Source organism: Callithrix jacchus, chromosome 10 (genome assembly GCF_049354715.1).
Source record: "Callithrix jacchus isolate 240 chromosome 10, calJac240_pri, whole genome shotgun sequence".
Taxonomy (NCBI): Eukaryota; Metazoa; Chordata; class Mammalia; order Primates; family Cebidae; genus Callithrix; species Callithrix jacchus.
The window spans coordinates 77,737,840-77,751,510 of NC_133511.1; the positions used below are offsets into that span (position 1 = coordinate 77,737,840).

General features: G+C 34.8%; 1 protein-coding gene across 12 annotated transcripts in view; it reads left to right on the forward strand.

Moving 5' to 3' along the window:
* The window catches only part of USP47 (ubiquitin specific peptidase 47), a 140,087-nt gene that overhangs the window by 37,145 nt on the left and 89,271 nt on the right, over positions 1-13,671 (forward strand). For 2 of the 12 annotated variants that reach the window (XM_078340513.1, XM_009007670.5), the window contains exon 2: positions 9,557-9,760. The exons of 1 other annotated variant lie outside the window; for it this stretch is intronic. In XM_078340513.1, coding sequence (XP_078196639.1) covers positions 9,758-9,760 — 3 coding nt within the window. In that variant the 5' untranslated portion in view covers positions 9,557-9,757. Of the gene's footprint in view, positions 1-2,276; positions 2,447-3,169; positions 3,286-9,556; positions 9,761-12,440; positions 12,607-13,671 lie in introns of those variants that run through there. 9 more of the 12 variants (XM_035265783.3, XM_017977912.5, XM_078340509.1 and 6 more) reach the window with 9 other exon arrangements.

Here is a 13,671-nt window from a genome sequence, read left to right on the forward strand (position 1 = left end):
TTGCTTTTAGGCTCTAAGGTTGGACCAGAGTAGTCTTTAGATTTAGGTCTAATTTGGTAACACAGTACCCTTCTGAGTATCCTTATCTGATGACATGTGTATTATGAGATTTAAAAAATTCGGGTTGGTGGGCAGCTGGGTGCTGTGGCGCACACCTATACTCCCAGCACTTTGGGAGATTGAGGTAGGCGGATCACGAGGTCAAGAGATCGAGAGCATCTGGCCAACATAGTGAAACCCCATTTCTACCAAAAATAAAAAAATTAGGTGGACCTGGTTGTGCGTGTCTGTAGTCCCAGCTACTTGGGAGGCTGAGGTAGGAGAATCACTTGAACTCGGGAGTCAGAGGTTGCAGTGAGCTGAGATCGAAACACTGCACTCCAGCCTGGCAACAGAATAAAACTCTTCTCCGAAAAAAGAAAAAAATCTGGTTGGTGGGAACCTAAGTGAGCTCCAGGGATTCCTTCCCCGGGTTCTTTCCCTTGCCTTAGGCACACTCTACATACATATGCTGATGAGAACTCCACGGAACACTCAAGGGGGTTGCATTGTAGGTCTTGGAGCTTACTATTTGCACAATGTCTAGCTTTCTTCTGCCCTGTGAACTGTAGCTCTTTTTACCCCTTGAAGTCTTTTATCTTTTAACTGAGGGAGATTGCTGGACTCTACCTGGGTTCTCCCTCCTGCACTACAGCCTAGAAGCTGGCTCACTGTTTTTGTTTCTGCTTTCACAGGGATAATTGCCTTGTGTTGCCAGTTGTTCAGTGTTTGAAAATCATTGTTTCATGCATTTCATCTAGCTTTTTACTTGTTCAAGATGGAGAGAGTAAATCCAATCCACTACTTTATTTGACTCAGAGTTGAAGTTTTTTAGAGACAGACAATAAACAAGTAAAATATAAACAAATATTTCAGGTGGCTATAAGTACTATTAAGATACCTGAAGAAGCAAGGAAGGGAGATAAGGAGTACCAACATGATTGGAATGTTAGATAAGATAGATGGTGAGAGAAGGACTTGATTGAGAAATGAACTATTCTGATGATCTTTTACTGTGTAATGATCTGCCCCCGGAACTAGTGACTTTTCTCATAGATGTGCAGTTTGGGCAAGGTTAGGCTTAAACAGCTTGTTTTTGCTCTGCTAGGCATCAGCTGAGGGCAGTAGAAAGGCTAGGGGCTGGAATCATCTGAAAGATTCCTCAGTCAACATGTAGGTGGTTGATGCTGGTTGTCTACTGAGATCTCATTTGGGATATGGCTGGAACCCATACGTAGTCTTTCCATTGGCTGCTTGGCTTCCTTCCTCATAGCATGGAGGCTGGATTCTAAGAGTAAGGATCTGAGAAAGGGCCAGGAGGAAGTCAATATGCCTTTTCTAACCCAGCCTTAAAAATCATGCTGTGCTTTACAGGGAGTCACTAAGACTGGTCTATATTAAAGGAGACTGGAATTGGATTCCTACTTTTGCTGGAGGCAAGTTAGACTCCTACTTTGTAGGGAGGCAAGTCAAAGAATTTGTGGACATGTTTTAAAGTTCGATGGCAGTGATATTTGAGCAAAAGAGGTGAGGACATCCAGGGAAAAGTGTTCCAGGTACATGGTACAGATACATAAAGACCCTAAAGGATGCTGGACGCCTGATAGTTTAGATTTGCTTATAGTTTAGTTACCACTGCACAGCATTACCTCCTTGAAGGAAGGGAGAACAGTATTGGGAGAACACTGTTGAAAGATAGTTGCAGTTCAGTAATTTTTTTGTAGAAGGCCCCATGTATTAAAAATTTTTTAAATGAGTATATAAACTTTGATCTAGTAATTCTTTCTTTGGGAAATTATCTTAAGGAAAAAAATTAAGCAATGCTGTAGTGAATATTTGGAAGTGCTTAAATGCCCATTAAGAGCAGATTAATTAAATTATCCTTTGTCTACGTAATGGAACACTGCAGTTTTTAAACTAAATATTTGGCACAGAAAAGTGAGTGAGTATTGAGGGACAAGAAGTAAATTTCAAATACTGGTAAATAAAATTGTCTTATTTGGTTAAAAGAACTCTCTCTATATAATAAATAAATATATGCATAGAATAGAGAAGGTTCTGGTGAGATGTATATCAAATTATTAGTAACTGCTGTGATAGGCTGGGTGTGGTAGCTCATGCCCCTAATTCCAGCACTTTAGGAGGCTGAGGTGGGTGGATCACCTGAGGTCAGGAGTTCAAGACCAGATTGGCAACATGGTGAAACCCCTTCTCTACTGAAAATACAAAAACATTAGGCAGGCGTGGTGGTGAGCACCTGTAATCCCAGCTACCGGGGAGGCTGAGGCAGGAGAATCACTTGAACCCAGGAGGCTGAGATTGCAGTGAGCTGAGATTGTGCCATTGCACTCCAGCCTGGGCAACAGAGTGAGACTTCATCTCCAAAGATGAGATGAGATAAGATAAGGTAAGATAGAGCAATGGTACCTATTTTAGAATTGCTTTTCAGAAAACTTGCTGTTATAACAAATATATTTCTATTGTAAAAGCAAAAGCACCTTTTAAAAGAATATGTTGATACCTTTTTATTAACTAAAGAAGGGGGAATAAGACAAAATATGTACAGAAAAAAGTGTAGAATGATGTAAAACCAAGATTTTTCAAGAGATTTTTCTGTTGATTATACGTTACTTTTATTTCCTTGTATATATTTTTGTATTAATTGTAATTTAATTGTTAAAAAACTAATAAGAAGATATATATTAAAGTAGTTGTAGGCGATATTGTTGAGCAGTCTTGTTTTAAAAGTAGCTATCGTGAAAAATTTACTTAGAGACTAGCAAAATCAAGAGATCTCTTGGTTTTCATTAGTGTAAAGAACTGCAGAATTTCTTTACTGAACACAAAATATGTGACTTACGACGTTCAATTTGTACACAATTCTTAAGCTATCATTCTTTGTTAAAATGTGGCTGTTTTTCATATTTATCTTATTCTTTGTCACATCTTTATCATAGATTTTCAGTAACCTTGTACATTTATGAATAAAATTCTAGTTGATGTACTAATAGTTTAATTAATACATATTTTATTGCAAAAATGTTTTTAGGTTAATTGTTCTGATTTCACTGTCTTCTTCCTTTATTTTATATAAATAATTTGTAATTCATTTTGTTCTTATATACCATAGGATGTGTTTTGGAGATGCAGACAAAATATCTTTGATGAAATGAAGAAGAAATTTTTACAGGTAGACTGCTGATGTAATTGCTTTAGTGTGATAATCAGCAGAGCAAGTAACAGCATGTTAGTATTTTTATTTAATATCAAGGCATGTCTTATGTTTTATGCTTGTTTGGCTATTTTATTTTCCCCAATTTTAATAATAAAGTCACCTTAAATGAATTTTTGTCTGATGGTACCTTGTTTTTAGCTAGTGAATGAGGGAGAAAAAATTGACAGAAAAACTAAAGAACTCTTTGCTATGATGTTGGTTATTGTAGTTGCTTATTTTTCCAGATATATTTATTTTCTGAAATATTAATGTGGGAAATTAAATTATTTAAACATTTACAAAGTCGAAATCCAGAAATCCTATTAATATTAACTTCCTCAGAGCCTCTGTGCACTACAGACTTAAACTTCCATGTGATGTAGCATTCTGGTCTAACCTCCACTTAATACTTGATTTTCCTTTAGTCCCTTTGCTCTGTTTTTTGTCTCCCAGAGTTCCTTCTTTAATCTCTTCTATCTTCCCCAAGTGTGGCAAGAGACCACTTAGAAAAAGATCATGTAGATAACATCAGAGTTGGCTGGGGTTTTGAGGTGGGGTAAAGAGAGGATCTTAAAAATAAAATCTATTTTTTCGTGTAAGTTAGGACCTTCATTAATAGACCTAGAATTGTTACTTGTTAAAATGAAAATGTGGAGTCTGAATAAAGCTGATACTTCTTTTTTTTGAGACAGAGTTTTGCTTGTCGCCCAGGCTGGAGTACAGTGGCACGATTTTGGCTAACTGCAACCTCCACCTCTTGGGTTCAAGCAATTCTCCTGCCTCGGCCTCCAGAGTAGCGGAATTACAGGCATGCACCACAACGCCTGGCTAATTTTTTTATTTTTAGTAGAGAGGAGGTTTCGCTGTTGGCCGGGCTGGTCTTGAACTCCTGACCTCAGGTAATCCAACCACCTTGGCCTCCCACAGTGCTAGGATTACAGGCATGAGCTACCTTGCCCAGCAGCCGATACATTTTATAAATTTCAATCAGCAAAAATATTCATACCATCAATTCTCTTTTAAAATCCGTGGCTATATATTAAACTGTGGATACCCTGATGGGTAATGCTGTAAGGCCTAATTACTTAGCTTATAGCAGCACCTGTACCAAAAGGGAGAGAAAATGGACTTATTTTGTGTGTGTGTGTGTGTGTGTGTGTGTGTGTGTAAAAGCTTGTAACCATAATATTGGCCTTCGCAATAACATTGAGAGGAAGAAAGTCTTTAGAGAGCATGCGTTGAGTTTAGAGGTAAAGAGGTACCTTCATAATTTTAAAATACTTAAGTTTTTTTCTCTTAGAAATATTTAAATCTTGATAATTTTGAATTTTGTTTGATATTAACTTATATTCTACTTGCTAATGCCATTCTGAACATATACTATCAATTTTAAAACTTAGTTTGTATTCTTTAATAAGAAACACATAGGAAGGTTTTTTTTAAATAAAAATTATGATATTGTTATCAGAGAACTCAGATATGAACTTAAAACTATTGAAAATGTTAAGAAAAGGAGACAAGGTGACTTAGGCAAACATCCCTTCAGCGAGCTCTAAAATTTCTTACACGTATACCAACCACTTCTAGATGTTTCTAGCAGTTAAGTCTATCTTTGAAAGAAAATTGTTTTTAGTGTTTTTTTTTAATCCCATGTGTTTCACCTTTTATAAACAAGATTATGGTTTTATTCTTTGTACTCTTTTTTTTTTTTTTTTTTTTTTTTTTTTGAGTCTTGCTGTCACCCAGGCTGGGGCACAGTGGTATGCTATCAGTTCACTGGAGCCCCTACCTTCTGGGTTTAAAGTAATTCTCTTGCCTCAGCCTTTTGAGTAGCCGAGGTTACAGGCATGTGCCACCATGCCCGGCAAGTTTTTTATTATTAGTAGAGACAGGGTTTTGCTGGGTTGGCCAGGTTGTTCTCAAACTCCTGACCTGAAGTGATCTGCCCACCTTGGCCTCCCAAAGTGCAGTGATTACAGACAGGAGCCACCTTGCCTGGCCTTTTTTACTTTTTTTAAAATGATTTTTTCCTTCAGACTTTGCTAGGAAATCTAGCTTTGTTTCTGCAGTGAATCAAGACACAGAACACTATGTTAGCATATACAGTATGTAACTGCTGTTGACTTTCTCTTAAGTGTAGTATTACACTTTCTCACAAGTGTAGTATTACTATGAGTTGTCTAAAATAAATAGTTTCAACTTTATGATTTATACCTTTTTTTTGTACTTGGCTAGATTTTCTATGTAGAAAACTTTGTGCCCTTCGGATAGCGCATTTATACTACATTAAATGCTTTTCTAAATGGAACCTGCTTTAGGCTTTTCTAAAACTTTGCACTGGTTTTCTGTTACCTCAGATTCATCAGAGAACCCTTTCGACTAAAAATTTTTGCCCCCTTCCCTAAATCATGATGTATCCTCAGATGCTTTTGCTTAATGTTGGGTGTAGTCTTAAATGAAAAGTAGTACTCTCCCATCCCTACCAACAGTACCATCATCATATCTTTCTCCACTTGAACTTGGATGTGTTTAAAGGTATTTAGATATGTTTATTTTTTATCTATTACTATGTAACAGTGGACCCTAAAATGTAGGACTAAATAGGGTAATTAGTTTATTTGCTCTGAATTCAGTGGGATGGGATTGGGGCCAGGGCTCACCAACTGTTCAGTTCTGCTCCAGGTGGCATCATCTAGAATTACTTGGCTCCATTAAGTTAGTGGCAGGCATTGGGTGGAATGTCTAAAAGGCTTTTCTTATAGATCAGGCACCCCAGTGTCTCCACCAAGTGACCACTTCCAGTGACCACTTCCTCTCTATGTGGATTGCTACCGCTTCCTCACAGCATGCTGATCCCAGGGTAACTGGATTTCTTACATGGTGGCCGCCTTAAAAGAGAGAATGTTCCAAGAAATACAAAAGCAGAAACTGCTGGTTTCTTAAGGTCCTGCCGTAGGTTACACAGTATCACTTCTGTTAAATTCTTTTGGTCTTAGATGGTCACGTGGCCAGGTCAGATTCAAGGGAAAAGGAGAAAGAAAAAAGAATGACAAATAATTTTTTTATCATCTTTAATCCACCTGAAGACATAATTGTTTTTACCTTTGAGCATAAGTAGGATCAGTCTGGGTTAGAGCCACAAAGAAATTAAGAAGATAGCTGCCCTAATTTCCCATTTCCAAGAAATAACTTTTTACATTTAAGTATTTTGGAAATGTTTCCTCCATGTTTAGTTTATATTGTATAATTGTTTTTCCCTCTTGAAAAGCTGTTTAAAAAATAAAAAACTATTGCTACATCTCATTGGTGGTATCTTAAAATTGTAACAAAAGAATCGTTTTATTATCAGTTCCCAAATTGGAGAGGGGAAAGGAAGAGAGGAATTTTACTTTAGTTGGATTACTATTAGCAGTGGTGATTCTAAAATTCAGATGAAATCCACATATTAGACTAAAGTATAGGTGAAATAAGAATGGGCCCAGAAAGTTGAATGTAAAATAGAATTTAACAAGTGGCTAGCTTAGAGCTTTAAAGAAGAACGGAACTTTTTATTTGTTTAAATCATCCTACAACAGAATTCAAGGGTAAAATGTAATTTACTGAGAAATTCTATGTATAGGAATTTTAAGGAAACAAAATATATGAAGTTTTATGTAGGTGTTCATCGCAGAATTATTTGTAAAAGTATAATAAAGTCTAGTCTAAGAGTCAGTAAAATAGAATTTATTAACTAAATTATTATTAATCCATGTATTAAAAAATACTACTTTGCTATTAAAATGATGAGTTAGGAAAAGCTTTACAGGGAAAGATTGCATGATATAAGAAAGGAGTTAGAAAACAGCATGTATATTGTAATCCAGTGTTTGTGATTATGAAGCATGCATGTATGCTTCTCTCTCCGTTTCTCTCTCTCTCTCTGTTTCTCTCTCTCTCTCTCTGTGTGTGTGTTTGTGTGCAGATAAAATATTTGGGAGGATATATGTGACAATGTAAATAGTTACCTGTGGGTTATAGACTTACAGATTATTTCCATTATTTCCATTTTTTCCTTTATACTCTTAATATTTTTTTAAAAAGCAAAATTATATGTACAGAAAAGGAAAAGAAGGGCTGTTACTAAAAAGAATATAAGCCACACATGAGATTAAATTTTGTTTTTTCTGTATAATACATTTTAGTGTTTAGACAGGATTCCATTGAGGGATAATTTTCCCATATGGAAGGAGAAGCATTTGGAGTGCTTGTACCCTGCATTCACATATTTAGGGAAAGAACCAATAACTGCTAATGTCTGGCCTTAGGATGTTACCACATCTCCATTCTTATGTATTATTACTATTACAGCACTTTTGATTTCTAAATGCTTAGAGTTGTCTTCCTTTGACTATCAACTGCAGCCTGTTTGAAGCTTTAAAACCTGGCTACTACAGTATTTTATACCAGGAACACTGAATCATGCAGACCTGATCTATGCCTGAAGTAGACTACTGAATCCATGAAAGTGGACCTTTTGTAGTTGAAGAATATTTTGAGTTGTTTACTCTTTCGTCATAAAGCATTCTTAAAAAGATCCAGTTTATGTCTTTTAGTTTAGGATTAAAGTATGTAAAATAATCTATTATATGTGTTAATATAACATCTTAAATGTATGGGTGAAGGCTTTTTTCCTTTTTGAAACGTATATTAATAATGTTCTTTTGTTTTTTATTTTACAGAAATGTATTTTCTTTTTATTTTCTAAATAAGTTATTGGTAATTAAATATTTTGATGTGTCTGAATTGTACTTTCCAATTTATTTTAAATATTATACTATTATGGCAACTTACTTTTTTCTGAACTAATTGGAATAACTTTAAATGATCACTTGGAAACTCAAAATTGTATGTCACAGAAACAAATGGTAATTGTATTACTTCAAACAAGAAACGTTGTGGCTATCCCATCTTCAGTACTAGCCAATTATAATTATTCTTATTTAAAAATGGATAATATAGAAGCAACAAAAGGTTGGACTGATAGTTATAAAAAAGAAGGAAGAATTCAATTTTTGTGCACACCACCAGTTTGTAGAGATCATATTTCTGAATAGCCCATTATGGAGATAGTGAGACAGCTAGATCCATTTTAATGCCGCACCTGACTTTCAGGGAAAGCAAGAGATTTACATTATCAGATTTGTATATCAGAAATCTATTCTGGGTTGAAGGAATATAAGATTGGAAGAAGTTAAACTTCTTAGGAAGCTGTTTCATAATTTTGTTGTAGGATATTCTTTTTGCTGCAGGCAGGAATAAAGTGAAGGAGGTAGTTCAAGAGATAATCAAAAGGTAGAATTGATAGGATTTGGAGACTATGTGAGGTGGAGAGGGAAGATGCTCAGCTCAGCTGTTTGGTTTCAGCAGCGAGGCAGATGACGATGCCATTCATTGAGATGGCCATTATAGAAGGAGGGAAAGGAATTTCTTTCATTAAGTATCTTTGATGTAGTCTTTTACCCCTGTGGAAATTGGAAAGGTGATGTCTTTTAACAGCTTGAGGGAGGGCATAGCTTATTTGAGAAAGTTTCCTTTTAAAAACTTTTTTATCTTGGTAATTACTCCGTTATGTACTAGATGAAAAAGCAGGAAGAAGAATTGGTGACCCTAATTCCTTTCTGTATTGGTAATTGAAACTGTTTCCTTGTTTTTCCCTCTCCCTCCTCCTGGCTCATCTGTTTGGATAAGCTTGTCAGCTCCTGACACATAATAAACGGAGCTTTTCGGGACATCTGGGCTTATGGGTACAGCAGCATAAAGGTCAAGAGGTCTGGTAGCCTGTATCCCTTAGTTACAGATTTTGTAATCTTTAGACAGTCCTTACTGCATTTTTGCACAATTCTCCCTTTTTTTTTTAGGAGACCCAGAAATACTTGATTAGACTGTGCTAGCATGATAATGATGCATTTTTAAGGATCAGATTTTATAATTTTTAACTTAAAATTGCTTAAATATTACTATATTCATGGCTTATTGACCATGGATTTATAATCTTAAAGGTGAAAGCAAATATCACAGGAATGATTGTTGATTCTGAAATATGCCCTGGTTTTCTCAAAACAAACATATATGGTACTTATAAGTTTGACATATCCATTAAAATGTGTTGCAGACTACAGTAAAATGGAGAAAATAGCACAGAGAAAATACTTAAAATTTTGTGAGGTCTTTTACATTTAATCATAAAATTTTATGGCTAATTATACTTTTGTTTTGCTTTAAACATAAATAATATATAAAGTCATATTTTTCTTAAAATTTCAGATAGAAAATGCTGCTGAAGAACCTAGAGTCTTATGTATAATACAAGATACTACTAATTCAAAGACAGTGAATGAACGGATCACTTTAAATTTGCCAGCATCTACTCCAGTCAGAAAGCTCTTTGAAGATGTGGCCAACAAAGTAGGCTACATAAATGGAACCTTTGATTTGGTGTGGGGAAATGGAATCAATACTGCTGATATGGTAAAATCCTAGACTTAAGCTTCTAAAATGTTATTATAGCCATTGTTGTTGTTGCTGTTACTAATGATAATGTTAAATCCTGAAATTCTTTTTAATATCATAAACAAGAGTATAACAACTACAGCAAGAGCCTATGTGCAGCTAAGTAACTGCATCCTTCTTCCTTTTGCTTCCGTTCTGGATTTAACATTTGCTTGTCCTAAAGTTTACATAATGTCGTTTCATCAGTTTTTTCATTTGTGAAAGGTGACTCTATAATATTGTGTTTACTAAAGAAAAAATTCTGTAGTTACCGAACAGAATGATGACCATCTTATGTTTTTCAATGAGAAAAGGTTGTAAAATCATGTGTATTTTATGATCTGATTTTTGGAAAAGAAGAAAAAATATTCATAGTAAGAGAAATGGAAGGATATACACCTCATACATTTCAGTGTTAACCAAGATTATCTCTAGCTGACTTTTATTTCATTTGTGTGTGTATATGTATTTCTGGGCAAATTTTTAATGTTTCTTTTTCTATGAACTTTGTATAGTTTCTCTATATAGCTTTTGACTTTTAACTCTCAAGGTTAAAAACATTTTTAACTACTGTAACATTTTAACCTCAGATCTCTTTGAGGGTATCCTTTCTTATTTCAGTCTTCTATTAACTATTTCCTTAATTATTTATCCTTTATCTATTTAGTTTCTCTCTTTCATGGTGTAGCATTTCTTTAAATACTTAGTGATTCTTGTTTTCTGCTCATCTTTGTATTCCAGAACCTCTGTTCACTTCTCTGTGGATGCTAATTAAACTTACCCTACTCAGTTTTTGGTGTTGTGGAAAAAGGGTGGGACATGCTGCTAGGTGTCATGTGTTTATAATTTGTTCTGGGATTTGCTGGTTCCTGACTCTTTAGGGTTAGGAGTTAATCAGTACCTAGATAGATAGTACTGCACTGCCTCTCTAGTCACGGCGCCCACCCTTTATCCTGACAGGAAATAGACACTACTGTCTGCTGCTTAGTTCAAGTAGAAAAAGAGGAGTTGCCAAACCCATCAGAATGCCTTTTCCCACTTGTTCACATTTAACTGTTTCCTAGCTTCTATGTCTTGACCTTAGTCTGAAGTTCTTTACTACCTTTATCTCTACGGTAGTCTTCTCTTATAGGATCTTTGGGCTATGGTTCCCCCTAGTTTTATTTTTCCATAGATCTGATCCTGCTGCTTTCTATTTTTTAATTTCTCAGAATTTTTGGTTTGCCAAGCATGCTCTTTGTTTTCCTGTACTGTTGTAAGATTTTTCATTAAAAAACTTTTTTTTGACATTTTATGGACTTTTGGGGAGGATTATTGGTAGACCTGTACTTAGGTCATTATTTGACCTAATCCTTTATTAATGTTTACTACCAAAATAAACAATTGCAATTATGAAAAAATTTTCTAGAAATCCATGAAAGACATCTCTCCTTAGGCCATTTTTGTAAGAGCACTGATGCCATTCATGAGGGCTCCACCCTCAAGATGTAATCAGCTCCTAAGGCCCCACCCCTTAATAACATTGCATTGGGGATTAGGTTTCAGCATATGAATTTTGGGGAAAAACAAACATTCAGAATGTAGCGGAGGCACTGATCACTTGCGTGGGAGTGTGGTTAAGGAAGGAGACTGTTGAGTTGGATTTCATTTGCATTATTAGAATAGTATATTCTAGATAGTCTTTTTTGTTTCCATTCTCTCAGTCCAAATTCATCCTACATAATAGTTAGAATTATTTTCAGTCATCTAAAATTTAGCACTTAACATCACCTTCCAGTTCAGTAACCTTCAATCACTGCTCATTGCCCATGTATGAAAAATTAGTTTCCCTAAGATAGCATTTATGAGAAGTTACTATTGGTTCTTTAGGGCTTTATACTCTTAAATCCCAGATATTGGATTGATTTATTTTCTTAACATAAATTACCATAATTTTCTGTCTCCATGTTTTTGTTTATATTACCTCTTTTATCCTATGTCATTACTGCTCTAATTTTTCCAGGAAAATACCTCTAACAGCCAATGAAATGGAATGTGTATCCCCATGATATTTGGAGTACATATTTTAAGTTGGTTCCACAGGAGAATCAAAGATGTTTGATATTGCCTGATTTGCCCTTACAAATAATATTATGCTTTTTATTCCACAATATTTTTTAAAAAAATATGTAGAACTAATGTTTTAAACTGAAATTAACCAATAAAATTGGTAGTCAGACAAGACCTGAAAGATAAACAATATTTAATCTGAAACTTTGGATAGTTTTTGGTACATCACCACATAATTTCTAGTGTTGTCTCTTTTTCAAATTAAAGGATAGTTCTATACTGTCCTGTGTGTCTTCCCAGGTCCTATTTATCTTTTACCCTTAAGAAGCCTTACTCAATGTTTCTTCGTGCTGCTTTAAAAGTAATGTTTTTCTCGTTGACCTCCCATGTCCTTTGGCTGGGCCACTTATCGTAGTTCCTTTCTGTTATAAGTATTATCAATCTGTGTCTTTCCATTTCTAGTATAAGCGTTTTTATGGCAAGAACCTCATATAAATTTCATATCCTCCATAAACATTCTTTCTCAGCATTCAAAAAGCATTTGTTAAATTATCTTTCACAATAGCTTTAAATAGCTATATGTCAGAATTACCTGTTTCTCTCTCTCCAGCTATAACTGTACTCAAGAGCTCTATTTCTGTATTTTTATTTGCCTCCTGTACATTTCTACAAATATGATCACTTTCACCTGCTTACTGCATAGTGCTGAATGGATACTCCTCAGAAAACCAAGCCCATTTAGCTGCCCATCACCTTGTATACAGACACTTACTGAGGTAAAACCCCTGTGTATTTCAGCTATATCACCTGATCATGTCCCATCAGTGATTTTAAGAAACCCAGCAGTCCCTTTTTTCCTTCCATGTGGCTTCTTTTAGCTTCAGGTTTTCTATGTCCTGTTTCTCTTGTGGATTGATAGATGTGAGCCCAAGTTATGAGGTAGATCATATATTTGCTTTTTTAGTTACTTAACACATCTTTTGCACTTACTGTGTTTGTAGTATTCTAAGCTCTGTACAAATACAGTCTTATTTAATCCTTATATTAATAACTACTCTGTAAGATAGGTGCTATTAGAGACTCACAGGTGAGGAAACCGAGTCATGGGGAAGTGAAATAACTTTCCAAAGTTACACAGATAATAAGTAGCAAATCTCTTAGTTATTTTTTTTCCTCAGTACCTGCACTTTTATACAGTGTTAATCAGTGTTAATTTCTTAAGAAATAAAGGCATTTTTATAAAATGAGTCTTTTTAAGGAAACTCTGCCCATGTCTTTGAAACATTGAAAACATTTCTTAATGCAACAAAAAGTTTTAAAGATGTTTATTTCTACTGCCTCATTTTTCTCAACAATGGTCTAGAGTGAGTAGGGCTTGGGGCATAGAGAGTTTCCTCTCTTATCCACCAACTAGAGTGTATTAGAATGACAGCCAGAGTTGAAATTGCCCTACCGTATAAGTTAGTTGAAGACTTGAATTTTAGATGTTTAATTTTCAAATGTCTGATCACAGTCACTTTCATACCCCTTGGGTCCTCTGAATCCTAGCAGTACATTTAAAATAGTGATCATTTACTAGGACAGGTTTTTCCTTAAGGGGTCTTTCTGAAGGTTATATTATATATTACATTAGTTATATTTTTGTTATATTGCATAATTATATTACATAATTATTTTGGTTGGGTTTTTTAGTATGTTTCTTATCTGGTATTTTTCATCATATTTATATATCAAGACATTTTAGTTTTTAGTTATGTAAAATTATCTTTAGTCAATTTTCATGAAAATCCATTAAATATCATATTGCATATATTGTATAGAACATGGAAAGAGAAATGTTT